The following is a 23,416-nucleotide window of genomic DNA, read 5'->3' on the forward strand; positions in this document are numbered from 1 at the left end:
TTGATGCCCTGCCCGCCCCCGTCAGTCCCCCCCCCCAAACAGAATTACGACACCTCCCCACAAATCAGCACAACTGAGAGTAAAAAATGAGCAAAAAATAGAGCGGGCGCCAAGTCTGCATGCAGAGGTCGTAGGGGACACCCGTGGCCACTGAACCCACCGTAAGGGATAGTAGAGGTGACCGGCTGGATGGTCTTAGGCGAGCCCTCCGTCACAGACCAGACCGCATAGCCCCCGTCGCTGTGAGAGCTCACGACAGTCCTGCCGCTCCGCTCCCAGCTGACACTTTCCAGTTGCTGGAAGAAACAAACGCCAGGCTGTGAACTCAAGAGCATTTGGGGAGACAGGAAGAAGAGAGTGGACGGGCTTGCAAAGCCACTCTTCGCAAACCCAGAAGAAATAACTTTGCATGAGTTTTTGGGGAAGGGGCAGGGAATCTTGAATTTGCACGAAACAAAATGCTGGAATCTTAAAACAGACGGCACCGGGGGGGATGCATCCAACGAGTTCCAGGAGCAGAGCTCAAAAGAAAGCACACAGGCCCCGCTATAACTTCTCACCACATTAATTTTTTTGAAGCACCCTGAAAATCTACAACTCTGGTCAAAGCAGTGGGGCAAAGGTGGGAAGGGGAACGTAGCAACGCCCCGTTTCAAGCTACCTTCACATTTCTGAAAAGGAAACACGGTCTCCAGTCGAATCTGTGCCAATGAGGGAGCCCCATAGTTCTCAGGGTCCACATTTGGTTCTGAAACCCAACAGGAGGCGTATTTCACTACACTACCATGGACAAGCAGTAGCCAGTTATCTGATGGCAACTTGGCGAGAGGAGACAACTGAGAGGTGATATGATAACCATCTTCGAGTACTTGAAGGGTGGCACGGAGTTAGTTTTCTGTTACCCCAGAAGGTAAGATTAAAACCAATGGGTTGAAATTAAAACCAACCGGTTGAAATTAAATTAAAAGAGTTTGCGTCGCTGGAGGTAAGACCCAGAAGCCACTGCGGATAGCTCTAGGAATGAAATGACAGCAAAATGACAGCAAAACCATAGAGTTGTCAGCGATTCCTACAACTACCCACCGTTGCTTCTGGGTTTCCCCTGGGAATAACGTCGCCAAGTCCATGACTCCACCAGGTTTTGTCTATTTCCCCATAATGGGAACCTGACAAGCGGAAGGGCATTCCTAAACCCAGCTATACAGAAGTGGTCACACGTTGGTACTCGACGGAAGCCAGACATAATAGAAACGGGATAAAGGCCCAAGTGACCAGCTCGTAGGGAATCCTTAGAAAGCCTCTCTTTCCCCCAGAAGCCCTTCCCATCTATTTTAATCTTTTGACCCTTCCTAACCAAAGGCGTGCTTTTACTTTGGTGAGATCGAATGCATTCCCTACACAAGTACTGAATGGGCTTTTTTAAAAATTCTGTATGACTGTGGAGACAGGGTAGTTGAAACTTTAGATCACCTGATCCTCTTTTGTAAGAAGTGGGAAGCAGAGAGAACACGGTGGATTTTGCCTATTTTAGTAAAGTACGGTCTCCCCTTAAAACCTTCGATTATACCGTTCCTTTTATCAGATCTAGACTCAGATACTGAGAAAGCACATCAGATAGCGAAATACCAAGCATATATAATGGCCCTAAAGCTATCGAATAATGCAGGTTTACCCTGTACCACAAATGGATAAAGTCTTTTATTAATTGCGTTTATTCTAAAATTGTAAAATTGCTTATTTCTTTGTTTCTCTATACTATGAAGGCGTAAGACTTTGTCAATGAGCAATAAAGATTTTGGATTTCTAGAAAGCCTCTCAGGTCGGCCACGTACGTACCTGGTTACCCAGGAAGAGGTGCTCCACTTCTCTGATGCTTTTATTCCACAGCACCATCAGTCCCCTGCTGAAGCCAATCAGTATTTTAGCGGGGTCTTGCGGGTGTTCCTGCAGCGACTCCACGGGGCCCAGCGCCTTCCCACATTTGTAGTCTTCTGGGACACTGGAATGGAGACACAAGGCGTCCAATGGTGCGCCTTACCAGGCGGTGACCACCCTCAATACACAAGGGACGTGACCAGAGTTGGGCTGATCTTCACCTGGAGCCAAATCTGGCCCTCAAGTCGCTTAGCAATTTGACCAGAGTAGCTTAGCAATTTGATCGGTTAGTAGGTGATGTGAAAGACATCCGGTGGGGCTCTCTGATGTCCTTAAAATGCAGAAACAAGAAGTGCCTTATACTGATCCAGACCATCAGTTCATCAAGGTCAGTGTTGTCCACTCGGACTGGTAGCAGGTCTCCAGGGTCTCAAGATCGAGTCTTTCACATCACCTGCTACCTGATCCTTTTAACTGGAGATGCCAGGATGGAACCTGGGACTTTCTGCATGCCAGGCAGATGCATGCATTTAGCCACAACTTCTCTCTAAATGAAGCCACCTTATACTGAAACACAACCTTGGTCCATCAAGGTCAGTATTGTCTAGTCAGACTGGCGTTAGCTCTCCAGGGTCTCAGGCCGAGGTCTTTCCCATCACCTATGATTTGATCCTTAACTGTAGATGCTGTTGGGGATTGAACCTGGGACCTTCTGTACGCCAAGCAGATATTCTACCACTGAGCCACGTGGCCTCGACCCTCATCCCAGAGACCCCCAAACTCACCTCTGCAGGATCTCATCTTGGTACAGAGATTTGTCCTCCAGGAGCGTCAAACCCGGGAGCTCCAGGAAGTAGACGCCACCCCCTTCCGTCCCGAGGCACGCAACGTCGCAGGTAGACGTCAGCAGGATCACCGTTACCCGGGTGATGCTGGGAGGAGAGCTACCAAGACAAGAAGAAGAATCCACAAGTTAAGAGCCCGCACCGTCTTGCACATTCGGCCGGTGGTTTTCAAAAAAATCCATTGAGGGAATCATTTTACATTTGCCTCCCAATGAGGCACCATGAAGGATGCCTGTTCGTGCGCTTCACTGGCATCCCACAGGGACGGGTCATGCCCAAGAAAAGCCCCAACGGTTGGGCGCCGCAGAAGGAACATGGTCTTTCAGAGAAGCTTCCCCAAAATTACTGGTCAAGGAACCCCAACTGAACACCCAAGGAACCCACCAGGTTTCTCAGATGGCCTTTTGAAAACCACCGTACCGGATCGCGCACCTGACCGGAGCTTTTATGCACACGCAAAGCTGCGGGCCTGAAGAAGAAAGCCTGAGCAGCTCTAAGGAAACAGCTCTGCCTCCTTCTCAGAAGGTTCCCGGGCCAGCATCTTGTTCCAGCAAACCACCTCAAGGGATAAGGACTCAACAAAAAAAAAAAGGGTTTTCCAGGCAGGCTTATATTTTACGGAAGCCACAGCCATGATGGGATCCAGAATCCAAGATGGGTGATGCCCTGCCGTGGCCCTCATTTCCACACAGCTAGTCCCTTTCATACGGTCACAGAGTCTCTTCACAAGGTTTCTCCAGCAGTTCGGGTGCCGAAGGGCAGCCATATTTCTCCGAATTCCCTCACAACATTGTTTTCCACGGTTTCCTCCGGGCTCTCTCAAATTCACCTCTGGTCCCATTTGAGAGAGAAGGAGAAAATAAAAGGGCTGCAACAGCCAACCGAGAGATAAAAATAAGGCCACGGTTGGCTGGGGCAAATGAACGAAAAATATATTTTTAACTTGTTTCAACTAACTGTTAAGTAAACTATAGATTTTCATATAATAGAATATCAACATAAGTAGAATAATTGAATGACACCCTGTAATAATTTGTGTGTGTGTGTAGAAAATGTTTCTTTTTTCCTGTATACAACTGAGCTTATTTTTTAATACTGTATTGTTTTTATACTTATAACGTTTTATCCCTCCCACTTTTTTCCTGTACCCCTCCAATTATATAAATAAAATCTTATATATATATATATATATATATATATATATATATATATATATATATATATATATATATATATATATATATATATATATATATATATATATATATTTCATCACTCAGTGAAAACATTGAGGGGAATCGGCAACATCCTATACAAATAGAAGACCGAACTCTCATGATCACGTAATGATGGTTATCCGTTTTAACTAAATAACCATGGCTATTTAATTATGAAAACTCCTTCTTTCTCAGAAGAGTCGCAGGCCAGCGTCGTGGGCCAGCAAACCACCTGAAGGGCTGAAACCGTTCGCTATTGTGCCCCGCTTTCGGCGGTGTCACCTCAGGACTCGACAAAAGAAGGGTCTTCCCAGAGTTCACAGCAGCCGGGCTTATATTTAACAGAAGCCACAGCCGGGATGGCATTCACAATCCAAGATGGATGACGCCCCGCTAAGGCCCCTCACGGCTCGTCCCCTTCATATAGTCACTTCACAAGGAGGTTTTCCAGTCGTTCGGGGGCCGAACGGCAGCCGTATTTCTCCGAATTCCCTCACAACATCGTTTTCCACAGTTTCCTCCGGGTCCTTTCAAATTCACCTCTGGTCCAGTTTGAGAGATAAGGAGAAAACAAAAGGGCCGCACCGGTCGCCGAGAGATAAAAACAAGGCCAAGGTCGGCTGGAGCAAGTGCACGAAAGATATATTGTATTACTCAGCTAAAAGCTCAGGGGAATCTGTACTATAATATACAAATAGAATATAGACATCCCTTGTTTTACAGCCCTTCACTTTATTGCGCTTGACAGAGGTTGCATTTTTTTACAAAGCCGAGCAAGTCTATCGCCGCCATTTTTCCAACAGCACTTGCTCCCTCTGTGTCACATTTTAGCAATAATTTTATAAATAAGGTACGCACATTGTTTTTGTAGACATAATGTTATTGCCGCCATTTTTCCAACAGCACTTGCTCCCTCTGTGTCACATTTTGAGCAATAATTTTATAAATAAGGTATGCACATTGTTTTTGTAGACATAATGTTATTGCCGCCATTTTTCCAACAGCACTTGCTCCCTCTGTGTCACATTTTGAGCAATAAAGTATTTTATAAATAAGGTATGCACATTGTTTTGGCAGACATAATGTTATTGCACGCTTACGAGATTACAGTATAGCGTAAACCTAACTTTTATATGCACTGGGAAATTTTTTAAAAAATATTGTGTGACTCGCTTTATTGCAATATTTGAACCGAATATTGTAAACCGTGAGATCTCCAAAGTATGCCTGAACCGAACTCTCATTAATTATGCAACAATGGTTATTTAAGTTAAAATTATGCGCATGATTTTAAAACAACTTTCAGCGACATAATTTTAACTAAATAGCCATTGTCATATAATTATGAAAACACAGTATTCTGTTTGTATATTATATTACAGATTCTCCCTGAAGAAGCCGTCGGGAACTTTTAGATGAGTGATAAAATTTACTTTCCCTTTACTCGCACTGTCGGCCTCGACCTTTATTTTTACCTCCCGATTCAAGAGATCACAAAGGGACTGTGAGGAATCTACAGAAAGACAGCCATTGGAAAAGGCCATCGTGAGGAAGCTTGAGAGAGAAATAAAGCGGTGGCGTGGCGCCCGAACCACAGGAAAACCTCTCGGTGAAGAGACCCACGTTGTCGATAAAAGCAAAAAAAAAAACAGACTGAGGATAATTTTGCAAGATGGCCGCTCTGAGAAGACAACGGGGCCGAGGCCCTATGCCCCACTGTGCAAGACGGCTGCCGGCTGAGTTATGGCAACACGAACACCACACACGCACACTCCTCTGGGATGGGAGATGGAGGCACTCAAGGGCCCCAGTTTGGCCCACGAGCGGCCTGTTGCTGACCCCCCGGTGACCAACCTCTTGCGACCTCTTTAGCGAGGCAGTCTATTCAAATCAGAAGTTTCTTTCACCTCACCACACATGCAGGCGGGGAGCCCGGTCTGGGAACGTCCACCCGCACCGGAAACCGGCTACCGGGTTTTATAACTCGAGGGCATGGATTCGAACCCTACACAGCCAAGCCACGGTCTTCCGGGTTCACCCCTGGTCACTCTACCACACTGGTTCCCAACCAGGGGTCCGCGAGAACTAAATTAAGGTCCACGAAACAAAGTTATAAACCCATAATAAATTAATATTTTTAATTAAAACTTCTCTATTATAAAAATATATATATTCAAATATTATTCTAAGTTTAATGTTTAGCTAACAGTTATGATTAAAGTTTATTTTCAAATTCTTGGCATTTTTATTTTGAACCTTGGGGTCCCTGCACCGAACAAAGAAGTCCTAGTGGTCCCTGGTCAAAAAAAGGTTGGGAACCACTGCTCTACCACCTCCACACCCTGGCAGAAGAAACCAACCCAAGCAAGGGCAACGGGATGGAGAATTTTTAGCAGCGTCCCCCCACTACCCTGAGTTCACGAAGCAGGAAGGGCAGATGGCGGAGCCGGGGAGTCTAGAAAAGAAGAAGGGATTATCCAGACACCAAGTTCTTCCAAGGAGATCTCCACTCTCAGAAGACCTCACCCAAAGCCCTGAACTCCCTGGGCAAGCGCGGAAGAAAGAAGGCAAGCAGGCAATGAGTACTTAGCGCTGTCGAACCCTGGACGTCCTGGAAGGATGAAGCTGCGGGTCTCCTCCAAGTAGGAGTAGCCATCTTTCTGATAGATCTCCCACAAGTGAAGGGTGTTGTCATCCAGAAGGGAGAGTAGCCGGCCCTGGAAGAAAAGAGTTTATATCTCCAGGACAGGGGTCCCCCAACATGGCTGCCCAGGTGCCCCCCCAGCATTTTTAGGGAGTGGGCGGGGCCAGGAGGGAATCTGGCCCAGTGAGGTTTCTGATTGGCTGCTGGAGGTTTGATTGCCTGCGCCGATTTGGAGATTTGATTGCCTGTGCCGATTTTTAGAAACGCTGCTTCGGCAGCCGCTGCCACCACGGCACAAGGATCTTCACTGCGCGGCTGAAGGTAAGCCGCGGCAGCCATTTGGGGACGGGCTCCGCCTCCCGCGTCAGCCATTTTGGGGCTGCACCCGCCACACTGCGTCAGAATCCCAAAGGTGCCCACAGGCTCAAAAAGCTCCGGGACCCCTGCTTTCGGAGAAAGAGTCACTCCTTCTTCCTCCTCTCCTGCGGAGTAGAGATTGGAAAGGTTTCCCAAGCCCTAACCTTTCCTACATGGATGAAAAGACCATCAGTCACTGATAGGGTTGCCAACCTCCAGGTGCTAGCTGGCGCTCTCCTGCTATTACAACTGACCTCCAGCCAATAGAGATCAGTTCCCCTGGAGAAAATGGCCGCTTTGGCAATTGGACTCTATGGCATTGAAGTCCCTCCCCTCCCTCAAACCCCACCCCAAAAACCTCCCGCCGGTGGCGAAGAGGGACCTGGCAACCCTAATCATTGACTATATACCCCTCGACTGGACTGCTGGCCAGAACCCCACACAAGAGACACTCTCCATGCTGCAGGTGGCAGGATTCACTAAGCAGGTACATTTGGACCACGGGAGTTCACACAACCCCCATGTGGTAAGGAATGGATACATGGGACCCCAGGCTAGGAAGCTCCTGCTTCACCCCAAAAGCCACAAGGAAAGGCAAAAGAAACCCAAGACCTGGCCATCTTACCTGCCCAGGTAGGAAGTGAATCTGGGTGACCGTCGCCGTCTCCCTGTGCAAGCCAGTGAACTCAACACCGGGGGCCCCATATCTGAGGAAAGTGGGGAGTCAAGGAAAAGACTCAAAGGCGCTGGAGGGAGAAACCACAGCCAGGATTTTTATTTACCCTCGGTCTCTCCCCAACAGGGACCCAAAACGGCTTACCTCGTTCACTCCTTCTCCGTTTTATGTTCACAACAACCCCGGGAGGTAGGTTAGGCTGAAGCATGTCACCCACCCAGCGTGGCTGGGTGGAGATTTGAACCTGGGTCTCTAACGGCTACACCATGCCAGCTCTTTCACCCGCATGAAGAAGAAGAGTTGGCTTTTATATGCCGACTTTCTCTACCACTTAAGGAAGAATCAAACCGGCTTACACTCACCTTCCCTTCCCCTCCCCACACCCGACACCCTGTGAGGTAGGTGAGGCTGAGACAGCTCTAAGAGAGCTGTGACTAGCCCAAGGTCACCCAGCTGGCTTCATGTGGAGGAGTGGGGAATCAAACCCGGTTCGCCAGATTAGCGTCCGCCGCTCATGTGGAGGTGTGGGGGAATCAAACCCGGTTCTTCAGATCAGAGTCCACAGCTCCAGACCATCGCTCTTGACCACTACACCATGCTGGCACCCATGCAATCCAGTTCGATCAATTCAGGAGACTACCAACAGACACCAGCAGACAAGAATTATCTAATAGTTCTTCTGGAATCTACCAACCCTTAAGTGCATTAAGCTTAGTAAAGAAAAATTCATGTGCTTACTGCACATGAAACTTGTGCTTATTTCACATGATGCAGCCTTATACAAAATCAGCCCATCAAGGTCTGTATTGCCTACTCAGGCTGGCAGCAGCTCTCCAGGGTCTCAGGGGGAGGTCTGCCACATCGCCTGCTATTTATTCCTTTTAACTGGAGATGCCAGGAATCGAACCCGGGACCTTCTGCCTACCAAGCAGATTCACTACCACCGTGCCACAGCCCTCTCCTGATATGTCAAAGATGGGTTTTTGCGGCCTCGCCAACTGTTTCTCCCGGCTCCGACTCCTATGCTCTTAACAGCTTTCATAACAAACCTCACCACCATGCCATGAAGAGCTCCCCTGCCTTGCGCAGCCAACAGCACCGTAGGAAAAAAAGGGGTGCCAGGAAGTTCCACCCAATCCCTTGGCAACCCCACAAAATCCAGCCGTATCGTGTCCCGTGTTCCAACGATCGCCGGATTCTCCGCCACCACACCCCAGGCAGGACTGCAGCGGAACATCAAGAAGACAAAAGTAATGACTACAGGAGAATTACTCAACTTTATAGGGCTTTCTATTCATTGGCTCCATCATCAACCAAAAGGGAGACTGCAGCCAAGAAATCAGAAGGCGATTGGGACTGGGAAGGGCAGCCATGAAAGAGCTAGAAAAGATTCTGAAGTGTAAGGATGTGTCACTAGCCACCAAGATCAAGTTAATTCATGCCAACATATTCCTTATTACTATGTATGGGCGTGACAACTGGACAATGAAGGAAGCTGATAGGAATAAATTAGATTCCTTTGAAATGTGGTGTTGGAGGAGAGGGTTACGGATACCCTGCACTGCCAAAAAAACACATAAGTGGGTTATAGATCAAATCAAGCCTGAATTGACCCTAGAACAGGGGTGGGGAACGTCAGGCCCGGGGGGCGTGTAAGGCCCGCGAAATCATTTGGTCTGGCCCTTTGTGGGTCCAGGCAGATCTCTAGCTCAAAAGGATCTAAGACTGGCGATCCGCCCCCTCCCGCAGACAGGAATAGCCTCTGTTCAAGGCGGATGTGAGTTTGTTTTGCCGAGAAAAGGAACCTTCTTTCCCCCTTGAAGAGTCCTTAGCTATGAAGCTGCTAGGACCGCCCAAGAAACTATGTTAACCCTTTCCCACCTGAGCCGCGGAGAAACCTATTTCCTCTGCACTACAAGAGGGCTGGGGGCGGAAGGGGCGCCAATGGAGGGGGTTAAAGGGGGCAGGGCCAGAAGGCGCGGCCCGCGAATGGTGTTATCAATATCCAAATGGCCCTTGGCAGAAAAAAGGTTCCCCACCCCTGCCCTAGAAGCTAAAATGACTAAACTGAGGCTGTCGTACTTTGGTTACGTTATGAGAAGAGAAGAGTCACTGGAAAAGACAATCATGCTAGGAAAAGTGGAGGGCAGCAGGAAAAGAGGAAGACCCAACAGGAGATGGATGGAAGCCACGGCCCTCAATTTGCAAGAGCTGAGCAAGACCGTGGATGTTTCGGAGGACATTGATTCATAGGGTCGCCATGAGTCGGATGTTCCTTGACGGCACTTAACACGCACCCCCCCGGCACTGAAACGTGTTGCTTTAACCCACAGGAAGAGCAGACTTTGGCGAGGCGGGCCGCTCCCCCCTCCCCACCGTTCTCCCCCTCCCCGGCCGCCCCGGCCGCATTTGTGCGAACCCCTCGCCAAAAAAAACGGGTCGCCAAGCAACCGGCCTCCCGCTTGCGGGTTGCGCACGGCAACCGGCCATGCTCCAGCCGCAGCTGCTTATTCAGCAAAACCCCGCTCGCCGCCTTGCCGAGCTTCCCGTCCTAGAAACCGTACCCGGAGGTTCGGCAGCGACGGGAATGCAAACGGAGAAGCCCGAAGTGGGGGGTGAGGGTGGAAAACAGCAGCCCGTGCTGCCGGTCGGGCAGCCGGAGAGCTTTTCCGGAGTTTTTATCTTTCAAAACACGACGCCCCGTCTTGGAGATCGAGATGGCCGTTGGTAAGCACGGGACGTGCAAAATTGCGGCCACCCAACACACACCATTGAAATCCCCTGGAAGGAAAAAGGAGCCATGCTTCTAGGGCGGGGGTCCCCGACATGGTGTCCATGGTGGTGGCGTAGCATGGAGTAGTGGTTAAGAGCGATGGTTTGGAGCGGCGGACTCTGATCTGGAGGACCGGGTTGGATTCCCCACTCCTCCACATGAAGCCAGCTGGGTGACCTTGGGCTAGTCACACTCTCTCCGCCCCACCTACCTCACAGGGTGTCTGCTGTGGGGAAGGGAAGGTGATTGTAAGCCGGTTCGAGTCGTCCTTAAGTGGTAGAGAAAGTCGGTATATAAAAACCAACTCTTCTTATTCAGATATTTATATCCCCCTTTTCACCCCAAAGCGGCGGCTCGCAACGTACTCTGGTTTCCCTTCAGATCATATAAATCGTTCTCTCCGCCTCCCTTTTACCCTCACAACAACCCTGTGAGGTAGGTTGGGCTGTGAGTGAGCGATTGGCTCAGGACCTCACAAAGGCAGAAGGTACCCTTCAGGTGCCTTAGTTCCCACCCAATACGTCCTTATTCTTTCATTTCCATATTGCCGAGAGGCACGCTTTAAAAATAAAAAGACTAAATCACAAATGGCTGAAGAAAAAAGGAATTGGTGAACGCCGACAGTGATTTTTTTAAAAAAGCAGCACCCGAAGAGATTTTGAAACTTCAGGATGGCAGGCGGAAAAATAAAATAGCATGGTGTATACAACCCAGATTCGGTTTAGCAGCAGAGTCACAGACAAGGACTAAAACAAGAACGGGGACAGGTACCCCACAGCACGGAGGAAACAGCACTCCAACAGCGTGGAGTAATGGTTAGAGCAGGGGTGTTAAACGTACAGCCCACGGGCCAAATCCGGCCCCTTGAGAGCCTTTATCCGGCCCGCGAGCCAGCCAGCCACCCCCCCACTCTCGATCTGGGCTGGCGAGGCATGGCCCGGCCCGACCAAGTGGCATATTATGTCATATCCATCCCCTCGTAACAAATTAGCTCAACACCCCTGGGTTAGCGTGTCGTACGACAATCTGGGAGACCCAGGTTCAAATCCCCACTCGGCTTTGGAAGGGGAGGAGAACAACGCAAGCCACTTCGGAGCCCCCGTCGGGACCCAAATTGAGTAAACCGAAAAAACTGAAAGCGGGGGCCCACAGCAAAGAAGGCCCCGATTTTAGCGGCCCACCGCCTCGCTTCAGTACTGATGAGGTGCATGCCACTGAGGTCCACCACATGCGAACTAAAAGTCTGGCAGCTTGCACGGGAGAACGCCGCGTCCCGAGAACGACAACTTTTGTTAAAGCAAGTTTCTAGCTCTCTTGAAGGTGCGCAGGCAGCGCCCTGAAACCGAGAAGCCAGGAGATGATCGGAATAAAGCTAGTTCCCCCCCCCCAAGTGGTGGGGGAATAACAGGCTTTACGGCCCCTCTAAACAATGAGCAAACCCAGAATGACACACGCACCCCGGCCAGAGTTAACACGCTGAACAAACATGCATATTTTCGAAAGGATGCAAGTTCTCTTAGTCAAGGATTTTGGCAGCAGAATCTTTTGGGGCGTGCATGGGTATGGAGACCATACAGAGCTCCAAGCACCGCACGGATTTCGTTTCCCAAATGCAAACTGTAGCTTTTGTTTTCCATGCAGAAGATGACCTAGTTTGAGAACGGGGCTAACCGTCGTCGGTGTTCAATTGTGCGCGTTCACTGCCGCGGCCGGCAGCCAGAGAAAGACGGGGCAGAAGAATCCCATCCGCTCCTGCATACGAAGGATGGATGGATTTTGGACAGACCTCCACCTTTTATTCTCAATTAAAATCAGAAAGGGGGCCAGGGTAATACATTTCACCCTTAAGGAGTAGAGAAGCCCTCTGTTGTGCCTCTGTTAGAGTCACTGCTCTGGACGCTCCTCTTTCCGAGAGCAAAATAATTCATCCGAGCCTCTGCAACCAAATGCAACCCAATCGCCGAGTCACACGTCACATGAAGATGCAGCAGAGAGATCCAGCAAGCAGGTGGCCAGAAGGAACTAAAAGCTAGCCACGCACCGACTCCTGCAGAGATGCAGCAGGCAGTCTCCTTTGTGGGAGGTATTCTGGCTCGCCAGAAGCCTTAAATGCATTATAGCAGCATTAGAGTGCATGCTTTTGAAAACGCCGTTGGGACATCGTATATATTTATCTTTGTTATTAGATTAATGACACTTTCAGAGAAGCGGATACTGAGTTATAGATCGGCGAACTGCGTGAGAAGAAGAGTCGGTTTTTATATACCAACTTTCTCTACCACTTAAGGAAGAATCAAACCAGCTTACAATCACCTTCCCTTCCCCACAACAGACACCCTGTGCGGTAGGTGGGGCTCAGAGAGTGTGACTAGCCCAAGATCACCCAGCTGGCTTCATGTGTAGGAGTGGGGAACCAAATCCAGTTCACCAGATTAGCCTCCCCCGCTCATGCGGAGGAGTGGGGAATCGAACCCGGTTCTCCGGATCAGAGTCCACCGCTCCAAAGCACCGCTCTTACCCACTAGGTGCCATCAAGTAGATCGGGGAATTGCGCGAGAGGTGCGGCAACTTTCTCTTTATAACGTCAAGAAAAATAAATTTTCAATTCCTTCTTTTTTTTAAAGTTTGAAATGGTCGACGAAGAGCCAACGGCTGTTAAATCTAGGGAAAGGAGAAAAGGCATTTATTCATGTTGTCAGACTAGCAATCTCCTTGGGCTCCTATTAAAGGAGGGAAAAGCACAATCTCCGGAGGGTCAAGAGCGGTCTTTGCCCAAAGATCTTCATTATCAAGCGGGTCTCACCGCAGTACGGGGCTAGCAGCAGACAGATGGACAACATAATCGCTCGGCGACACAGCGCTCCTGTTAGGGCTTTGTCTGTTCAACACAAACGCACACACATTGTTTCCCCAGCGAGAAATCCCCCAGCAAGCGCCGGGCGCTGCAATTAAACACCGCTTCTTTAAGCATGGACAATGGCACCCGCCGGGACCCCTGAACTTTCCCATGGGTTCATTTTCCCTGCCCCGCATCTACTCGGGCTTCTGCCCGGAAGCCGCAGCCTCTCGCTCGAAACGGAGCTGGTCGACAACGATCCGGAGAGCGGCACTCTGCGCATGCTCAGGGGCGCTCCCCCAGCCGCATGATGTGACCCCGGCACAGGGCAAAACCTGGATATTGGCCAAGGCAATGGTTTATTGGGGGTAAGGGAAGTTTCAATGAGAACAGAAAAAGAGGAACGGCCCAGATAGATTGTAAAAAATTAATAAATCTAAAATTCAAATACTAATATATAGTTCGGGTTACCAACTTCCAGGTACTAGCTGGAGATCTCCCGCTATTACAACTGATCTCCAGCCAATAGAGATCAGTTCCCCTGGAGAAAATGGCTACTTTGGCAATTGGACTCTATGGCATTGATGTCCCTCCCCTCCCCAAACCCCACCCTCCTCAGGCTCCGCCCCCAAAATCTCCAGGTATTTCCCAACCTGGAGCAGGAAACCCTATATATAGTATGCCCCTGGTTACTCTCCCCCCACACACAGTTTCTGGGGGCTTGAAACGCTCATTCGCACACACCCCGCAGGTTTCTCAGCCTTTACCCTGGGGCAGCTTCAAGGTCCATGGTCTTTTGAACTCGCTCCCAAGGCTGGAAGTGTGGATTTCCTCTCCTTGCATAAGTACAATGTTTATTTACTTCATTTATTCCCCAACCTTTCTCCCCAACGGGGACTCAAAGTGGCTTACATGACTCTCCTCTCCTCCATTTTATCCTCACAACAACCTTGCGAGGTAGGCTGCCAACCTCCAGGAAATTCTCCTGAAATTACAACCGATCTCAAGTCTGCAGAAATCAGTTCCCCTGGAGGAAATAGCAGCATTGGAGGGTGGACTCTATGGCAACCCAAACCCCCACCCCCTACAGCAGGGACGTCAAACATACAGGCTGGGGGGCAGATCCGGCCCCTTGAGAGCTCTTATCCAGCCGAGGCAGCCACACACCCAGCCCCAATCTGGGCTGGCGAGGCCGACCGAGTGACATTTATGTCATACCTGGCCTTCGTAACAGATGAGTTTGACACCCCTGCTCTGCAGCATCCACCCCCAAAACCTCCAGGAATTTCCAAAAATTGAGTTGGCAACTCTAGGTGGTCTCCAGGGGGAATTCGGATAAATTCCTGCCACCCCTTAAAACTCAATTGTTTTTGGATTCAGGCCACATCTCTCCTTACAGAGAGTGTCTGGGGGGGGGGGGGTTTCCCCCGTTCGAGAGCATCCTAGAAAAATCTGGGCTGGCCACCGCCGGAAGCAGAGTACCGGGTCTCCACTCCGATCCAACCAGGATCTCGCAGCAGCTCAAACAACAGGCCACTCCAAAAAGAACAAGTCCCCCACGTACAAATGTGTGGCACTCGGAGGGTGGCGCACGGGGCCTTCTCCGAACCGGTTTGCACCCGCTCGCCCGCCGCCCACTGGATTGCGCCACCCCGATGCGTGAAACTGAGTCACCCGAAGGTTAGCCAAGCGGCTGGGGAACTGCACCAGAGCATCCGCGCGGATCAGCCCCCGAATGAAAGCATGAGCTCACTCAGACGCTATTGGGAACGTTCTGCCCCCCCTCCTTATAAAGGCGCGAAAAGCACACGGGCTTCCCTCCTGCTCCGGAAAGACGCATCTTCCAGCCAACGCCCGAGATTTATTCGCTCTGCAAGGCAGATTCTTTTCATTCTACCGGATGGGGAGGAAGAATATTGCAAAGGGATCCCCAGGCGTGGTACGGAGCGCCCGCTTTCTCCAATGGACGGCATCAAGAAACGATGAACGCGCCCCACGGTCTTGTGGGCGCAGAAGGCGGGGTGGGGAAAAACGCAGCACATTGGCTCGGGCGCAACGTTCGACTTTAAAACGCTTGCAAAGGTGAGCTTCGAAGTTGGCAGCGGACGTAAGATGAACAGAAGCACATGGGAACGGCCACGCTGGGTCAGACCCAGGCCCATTAAGCCCAGCCGTCTGTTCACACAGCGGCCAACCAGGTCCCTCTAGGAAGCCCGCAAGCAAGACGGCTGCGGCCGCATTCTCCTGCCAGTGCAGTGTAGCGGTGAAGAGCGGTGGTTTGGAGCGGGGGAGTTGGACCCGGAGAACTGGTTTGATTCCCCACGCCTCTGCATGAGCGGCGAAGGCTAATCTGGTGAACTGGATTTGTTCCCCTGTTCCTCCGCATGAAGCCAGCTGGGTGACCTTGGGTTAGTCACAGCTCTCTTAGAGCTGTCTCAGCCCCACCTACCTCACAGGGTGTGTGTTATGGGGAGGGGAAGGTGATTGTAAGCCGGTTTGATTCTGTCTTAAATGGCAGAGAAAGTCGGCATATAAAAACCAACTCTTCTTCTTTCTGTGTTCCAAAGCACCCAAGGTAACAGGCATGCCCCTCTGATCCTGGAGAGAACGGGTATGCATCATGACTAGTATCCATTTTGGCTAGTAGCCAGGGATAGCCCTCTCCTCCATGAACATGCCCACTCCCCTCTTAAAGCCTTCCAAGCTGGCAACCATCACCACATCCTGGGGCAGGGAGTTCCACAGTTTAACTCTGTATTGTGTGAAGAAAAGCTTCCTTTTGTCTATTTGGACTCTCTCGCCCTCCAGCTTCAGCTGATGACCCCAGTGTTCTGGCATTACGAGAGAGGGAGAAAAGCTTCTCCCTGTCCACTCTCTCCATACCATGCATAATTTTATAGACCTCTCTGAACTCTGAGCAACTGGGGTGGGGGGGACAAAAATGTGATTTCTCATTAAGGAGGGTCTATGAGACCCTGGAGAGACCCTGCCAGTCTGAGTAGACAATACTGACCTTGATGGACCAAGGGTCTGATTCGGTATAAGGCAGCGTCATGTGCTCAGTTATCTCCGCCGCTTCTTCCCCGATCGGCTAACAGTTTATTTAAGCTACATACAGAATGGCTCAACTTTTGTAATATCTGCAGGACAAAAATCCCGGTTTCCTGGGTGCAGAATTCTAATTTTTAATAACAGCAGAATGCAGAGCGTCGGACTCGGATCCTGGAGACCTGGGTTCAAGCACACACACGCCCCTCTGCCACGGGTGTTTGCTGGGTGACCACGGGCCGGCCTCGCTCTCTCGACCTAACCTACCTCGCCGGGTTGTTGTGAAGGAAACAGTTGCAAGCCACTTTGGGTAAGCAGGATATAAATATCCAGATTTGGTCACAGATCTGTTTTGAAGAGGACGTAGGACTGCTGCTGCTGTTGTTCTGATTTTTAAACGTCTAAAACGGAAGAGTGGGGATTCGAACCTCGGGCCCCATTCCTAGTTCGGCGCCCGTAACAACTACAAAGCGCTGCCTCTTGTAATCTCTCTCAAATGACACTGTGGCGGACTTGTTAACTCACCCAAACGGGAATCGGACTAGCAAGAGAGTCCTTTGTGGCCTCGAAACTTCTTGCAAAGTTCTCCTGTTTGTGGCAAGTGGGCAAAGGGCCATTTACAGGCCTGTGCTAGCCAGTTCCAAGGCTCCGAAACAGAGCATGACTCCACATCATACAAAAAACGAAGAAGAGAGATTGAATAAAATTTCAACAAGATATCGAAGCATGTGGCATGAATGGAGTTCCTATTCCGTTCGAGAGCGGCGAAAAGAAATCCAAGGACAATGGGAGGAATTCACCCTGCCATGCGCCTTGGCAGTCTCCATTCATGCGCACGGGAACCCTGTCCAACTCTAAACAAATGGGGGCTGAACATTGCCCCCCCCCTCCCCGGATGACCAGATGCGGGGAGCTCCACAGAGCTGTATTTATTCTGCGCCAGATGTCGCACGCGGGAGACCTGGCACGGCAGAGATTCCAGGTCGGGTGGTGCGCAAGTTGCCCTCGAAAAAAGGGAACATGCGCCTGAAAAGGGGAGGAATATTTGCAGGCAGAGTTTCAATCCAGACAGACAGCGTGGTGCAGTGGATAGAGGCATAAGAACATCAGAAGAGCCCTGCTGGATCAGACCAGCGAGGGTCCATCTAGTCCAGCATCCCATCTCACACAGAGGCCAACCAGTTCCTCTGGAGGGCCAACCACAGGGCATAGAGGCCGAGCCCTTCCCCTGAGATAAACCTCAGAAGAGCCCTGCTAGATCAGACCAGTGAGGGTCATAAAATCATAGTGTTGGAAGGGCCCACCAGGGTCATCTAGTCCAACCCCCTGCACAATGCAGGAAATTCACAACTACCTCCCCCCCAACACCCCCAGTGACCCCTACTCCATGCCCAGAAGATGGCCAAGATGCCCTCCCTCTCAGGGTGTAAACCTTTCAAGAAATAAATCTCCAGCAATTTCTGGAGAGTATGGTTCCTCTGTGGAACAGGCTTCCTCGGGAGGTGGTGGGCTCTCCTTCTTTGCAGGTTTTTAAGCAGAGGCTAGATGGCCATCTGTCAGCAATGCAGATTCTGTCAACTTAGGCAGATCACGAGAGGGAGGGCAGGAAGGGTTGCCTCAGTGCTTGGCTCGTGGGAGCCAGCTTGGTGTAGTGGTTAAGAGCGGCGGTTTGGCGTGGTGGACTCTAATCTGGAGAACCGGGTTTGATTCCCCGCTCCTCCACATGAGTGGGGGACGCTAATCTGGTGAACCGAGTTGGTGTCTCCACTCCTCCACATGAAGCCAGCTGGGTGACCTTGGGCTAGTCACAGCTCTCTTAAAGCTCTCTCAGCCCCACCTACCTCACAAGGTGTTGTGGGGAGGGGAAGGTGATTGTAAGACAATTTTATTCTTCCTTAAAGAAAGTCGGCGTATAAAAACCGACTCCGACTCCTCCTTCTATGCCCAGGGTAATGCCAATTACCACTTTGGGGTCAGGAAGCAATATTCAGGCCAGAACGTCCAGGGATGCTGGAGGTTTTTTGCCTTCCTCTGGGCATGGAGCAGGGGTCACTGGGGGAGTGGGGGGGGGGGAAGGTAGTGGTGAATTTCCAGCATTCGGCGGGGGGTTGGACTAGATGACCCTTGAGGTCCCTTCCAAGGCTGAGTGAGTGCTGCAATTCTGCAAGAGTACAGAAAGACACAAAGCAAGCCACCGTAGGCAGCCGGCACAGAATCTCCACTCCTGTTGAAGAAGCAAATCCATAGCACGATGGCTGAGAGATGCTCCAACGGGCTCTGCCGCATTCTCCAAAGCCAAATGAGATTTTCAATGGGGAGAGAGTGGCTTCAATTTCTCTCCCCCTCCTGCGGTGAGGAAGCCAGGATTGCAGGGGGGAAATTAACACAGATCTGATTTATGCACGTCGCGGAATCCAGTGTCCGGCAACACAGAATCTTAATTCTGCAGCCCGCTGTCAATCAAGCGGATCGGCAAAAAAAAAAGTCACCCACAATTCTGGCCAGATTTGCATGATATACGGGGGTTGCAGAATTAAGATTCTGCGTCAAGAAGGCTGAATTCTTGGAAAGAAAAATTGTTGGACTATGCCAGTATGGCCAAAATGACTTTTATGCTAAATCCAAATTTTAATGAACCTACAGAACAATTTGATGAAAAGTGGGAATCATTTTACACTTACATGACCTCTAGTTAATCAAATGAATGACGTATATTGACCAGCACGAAAATGAATAACATGCAATGCTTTATTTAATATGTTTCAACTATTTGCCAAGTAATTTTTGGGCTGCTATACGCTTTATACTATATACTTTTAATGTGTAACAGTTTGATAGTTTGAATGATTTTTACATTTTTATAATCACTTTTTTAAGATATATTATACTGTATCTGATCAGTATTTAGGCTGGTTATATGTTACTGTATTCGACTGTATTCGACTGAGTTTATCTTCCAATTGAAATTGCTATATTATTTTTGTATGTCAAACGGTTTATCCTTCCCTTTTTTCCTTTTTGTATCCCTTCAATTATAAAAAAAATATAAAAAATAAATGCACATGTTCTACATACTTCATTAACACAATGTTTATATACTTTTTTGTTCTTTTAGTAACTTTGCAAATAAACAGAATAGCCAAACAGTAAGTCCCAAAAAAGAAAAAGAAAAAAAAGAAGAAGGCTGAATTCTGCGACCTGCATAAATAAAATCTACACTCAAAAGTGTACACCACACAACACTGAAGTTGTGGGCCAAAGCGGCAGCATCAACCGGTAAAAACTGCCCCGCGTCTTCCATGCAATACCCGGTCAAAAACTACGTCCCAGTTCAACGCCTTGGAAAGCAACTCAGAGCAATGTTGGGACCCTGAAGAGGAGAGGGAAGCTGGAAGGCAGTTTTTGCATTTTAGAGAGTCGACGTCCAGTTCTGCCCTTCCTCCAAAATCAATACTACGCACACGCAACACGTGTGTGTGTGTGTGTTTGCTAGCACTGCTGCGTCAGCTTAGCCCAGCACGCGTCCTGCATTTCGCGACAAGGTCAGAGCTGTTCGGCAGAGAGGTGCGCAGAAGGCACCAGGGGGAAAAAAAGCCGCGAAGCGCCCAGCGAGAAAAACGAACCCAGTGGCTAACAACCGAAACATTTCGGGCGGGTTTTTGGAGGGTGCCTGCCGCATCCGGGAGAGTCTGCGTTCGGGGCCGCGCTGCCTCCGAGCTGGGTAGTTAGTGCTGGTCTCTACTTCAGCGGCAACTGAATGGCCAAATTGCACTTGGGGGCCGCAGAAGTCAGTCGGAAGGAGGAAAGCCGAGAAGCTGTGAAGCATACAGAGAAGCAGCAAGCAACCTCCTTTGAAGGGGGGAATGTTTCGGGACGCCATTAATGTGTCTTCTCTTATGGCCCCGGGGTGCCCCGCGTTGCAGACTACTGCATCCCGGCACACAATTTGGCAATTTCTGGTGAAGCTAGCGGGGTTCACACCGATACCATCCTTTGTCTAAACCGGGGCCATGTAACTAAATGTGGGGGTCGTGAATTTTTTTTAAATTTTAAAACAAATCTCTTTTGTTTTATTATCAGTATTGATTTATTATCAGTATTTTATATACCTGGATACCCGGGGCAGCATAAAAATTTCTCGGACAAAAAGGAGTCGCGAGTGGGGAAAGTGCGAGAAGCCCTGGTCTAGACTCTAGAAGCTTCAAGGGAAAAAGCCAGCTGCTCGGTTTCTTAAGATTCCTCCAAAACACATTTTTGTGCCGCCAGCTCTCTGCTCATGGAAGGGATCCACAGCCAATCCACCAATTCCCCACTCCCACCTCCTGAACTACAAGCAGCAGGCAGTTCCGAGGATCTTTTTAGATGCCCTGCCCGGAGGAACATTTCGAAAAGAGGTACTAAACGTTAATAGCTGACAAAACAGATTGCAAAATGACACTCAACCGTTAGCCCGGAGGTAAGCAAGGTACGTGCTGGGGGTAAGGTTGCCAACTCCAGGTTGGGAAACTCCTGGAGATTTGGGGGCGGAGCCTGGGGAGGGACCTCAGGGGGATATAACACCATAGAGTCCACCCTCCAAAGAATACCAAAGAACTCCAAAGAACACCAAAGAACACCCTCCAAAGAACACCATAGATATTACACCACACCCTCCATTTCCCGAAGGGCTGTCATAGAGAGGATGGGGCAGAGTTGTTTTCTGATGCCCCAGAAGGTCGGACCAGAACCAGTGGGTTGAAATCAAATCAAAAGAGTTTCCATCTAGGACTTTCTAACAGCTAGAGCAGTTCCTCAGTGGAACAGGCTTCCTCGGGAGGTGGTGAGCTCTCCTTCCCCTGGAGGTTTTGAAGCAGAGGCTCGATGGTCATCTGTCAGCAAGGCTGATTCTGTGAACTTAGATCATGAGAGGGAGAGCAGGAAGAGTTGCGTCAGTGTCCAGCACTTGTGGCCCTTTCTTACAAGCCCAGGGTAATGCCGATCACCACTTTGGGGTCAGGAAGGAATTGTCCTCCAGGCCAGATTGGCCAGGGATCCAGGAGCGGTTTTACCTTCCTCTGGGCACAGAGCAGGGGTCACTGGGGGAGTGGAAGATAGTTGTGAGTTTCTTGCATTGTGCAGGGGGTTGGACTAGATGACCCTTAGTGTCCCTTCCAACTCTATGTTTCTAAAAGCTGTGTTCTAGAAATGACAAGCTAGCTATATAAACAGACCATGCGTCTCAGAAGGAGATCCATGTCACACCTTGGAATAAGAGGTCTCTCTTCTTGCACCCAGGTCTAGAGAAGCAGATGTTAAGTCCATGACTTAACACCATGGCCCGCCTCCATGAGGACTAGAAGCTTGTCTGGATTTCTTGCACATACACCACGCCCCGGATTAGGAAGCTCGCCAGGAGGCTCCAGGAGACAAACTGTGTTTCGCATACATTGTGTTGCCGCATCACCGGCGAGCAGCTTTCTGCAAGCGACGCCTCCTTTCTCGCCCCACGCGGCCCCTGCCGCAAATCTCACCACCTCTGCAGCTGCAGGAAGGAAACGGCGGGGTTTGCAACTCGTTCCCACGGAGGTGGCAAGTCAGCGTCTGCAGGACTGCTTTCAGACTGCAAGTTGGGGGGGGGGCTTGTGTAATAGAATGTTTCTCCCACGTCGTTTTTAAAAGACCATGTGTGTAGAAATCTAATCCATCAGGGATAGGCTAGGCTAGAATCTTTTTAGGGTGCTTGATTTCTACAGGGGGGGAGGAGGGTTCAAGCACAAAGAATAATTTTTGAAAACCCGTGGCGGGTTTTTTTTTTTGCAAAGAAGAGATGGAAAAGAAAAGGAGACATTCAGAGAGGTTTAGACTGGACTACTGCAATGTACTCTACTTGGGGCTACCCTTGATGAGTGTTTGGAGGCTGCAACTAGTGCAGAATGGGGCGGCTAGACTGCTGGTCAGGGCCAGCTATCGGGATGACGTGAACCTAACCCACAGCAATTACACTGGCTTCCAGTCCACCCCTGAGCCCAATTCAAGGTGTTGTTGTTTTTACCTTTGAAGCCCTACATGGCTTGGCACCGGGGTATCTGAAAGACCCATCTTCTCCCATACATTCCTGCCCAGGAGTCAAGATCCTAGGGAGAGGCCCTCTTGACTGTCCCACCGACCAACAAAGCTCATCTGGTGGGCACATGAGAGCAGGGCCTTTTTGGCGGCAGCCCCACAATTATGGAACAACCTCCCCAGGGAAGCATGTCTGACCCCCTCACTCTCAATCTTTAGTTGGCAGCTGACAATGGTTTTTATTCACGTTGGCATTCGATTGGTTCTTCTGCCTACTGCTAATTTTAAATTGTGGATTTAACCAGTGATTTTAATGTATTTTATTACTGTTTACACTGGAAGCTGCCTTGGGTTCCTTTAAGGTGGAAAGGAGGCTAATAAAGAAGAGTTGGTTTTTATATGCCGACTTTCTCTACCGCTTAAGGAAGAATCAAAGCGGCTTACAACCGCCTTCCCTTCCCCACAACAGACATCCTGTGAGGTAGGTGAGGCTGAGAGAGCTGTGACTAGCCCAAGGACACCCAACTGGCTTCATGTGGAGGAGTGGGGGAACCAACCCGGTTCACCAGATTAGCCTCCGCCGCTCATGCGGAGGAGGGGGGAATCGAACCCGGTTCTCCAGATTAAAGTCCACTGCTCCAAACCACCACTCTTACCCACTACACCATGCTGTCTTTAAAACACAAATAAATAATTCTCCCCAGAACCACAAGGACTAGAGGCTTATGTTTTCAAAGAAAGCTTAAAAAAACAAAGGATTCTCATTGGAGTGGGCATTTGTGCCCCAGAAATTACAGTCCTCACTCCGACCTTGAATTATGGTCACTGCGCCTTTGTAGCACGCATTTACTAGGAAATACAGAAGCATGCATGCGTGCGGGGAAACGAGGCCAAATCCGATTGCCATACCCCCAGGCTTCCTCCATCGGTGCAGATCCACCCAGCGTTGCCCTACATCGGCCCCTGACAGCCACCCCTGCGAGAAGCGAGAGACCGATCAGCCGCTCACCCTGGCCCAAAATGACAGGCTTGCAAGCCTCGCAACAGAAGCGGACAGGAGCATAAAGCAACTTTTTTTTTTTCAACCCACGACTCTCTCCACA

The 23,416-nt window shown here is 49.8% G+C and overlaps 1 protein-coding gene across 1 annotated transcript in view; it reads right to left on the reverse strand.

The window, feature by feature from the left end:
* LLGL1 (LLGL scribble cell polarity complex component 1) overlaps nt 1-23,416 on the reverse strand; it is a 70,904-nt gene that overhangs the window by 23,750 nt on the left and 23,738 nt on the right. Inside the window, exons 3-7 of the mRNA XM_056866177.1 lie at nt 7,564-7,645; nt 6,539-6,654; nt 2,661-2,819; nt 1,837-1,999; nt 161-296 (exon numbers count right to left, since the gene is read on the reverse strand). Coding sequence (XP_056722155.1) covers nt 161-296; nt 1,837-1,999; nt 2,661-2,819; nt 6,539-6,654; nt 7,564-7,645 — 656 coding nt within the window. The remainder of the gene's footprint in view (nt 1-160; nt 297-1,836; nt 2,000-2,660; nt 2,820-6,538; nt 6,655-7,563; nt 7,646-23,416) is intronic.

Source organism: Euleptes europaea, chromosome 21, assembly GCF_029931775.1.
Source record: "Euleptes europaea isolate rEulEur1 chromosome 21, rEulEur1.hap1, whole genome shotgun sequence".
In the NCBI taxonomy this organism is placed as follows: Eukaryota; Metazoa; Chordata; class Lepidosauria; order Squamata; family Sphaerodactylidae; genus Euleptes; species Euleptes europaea.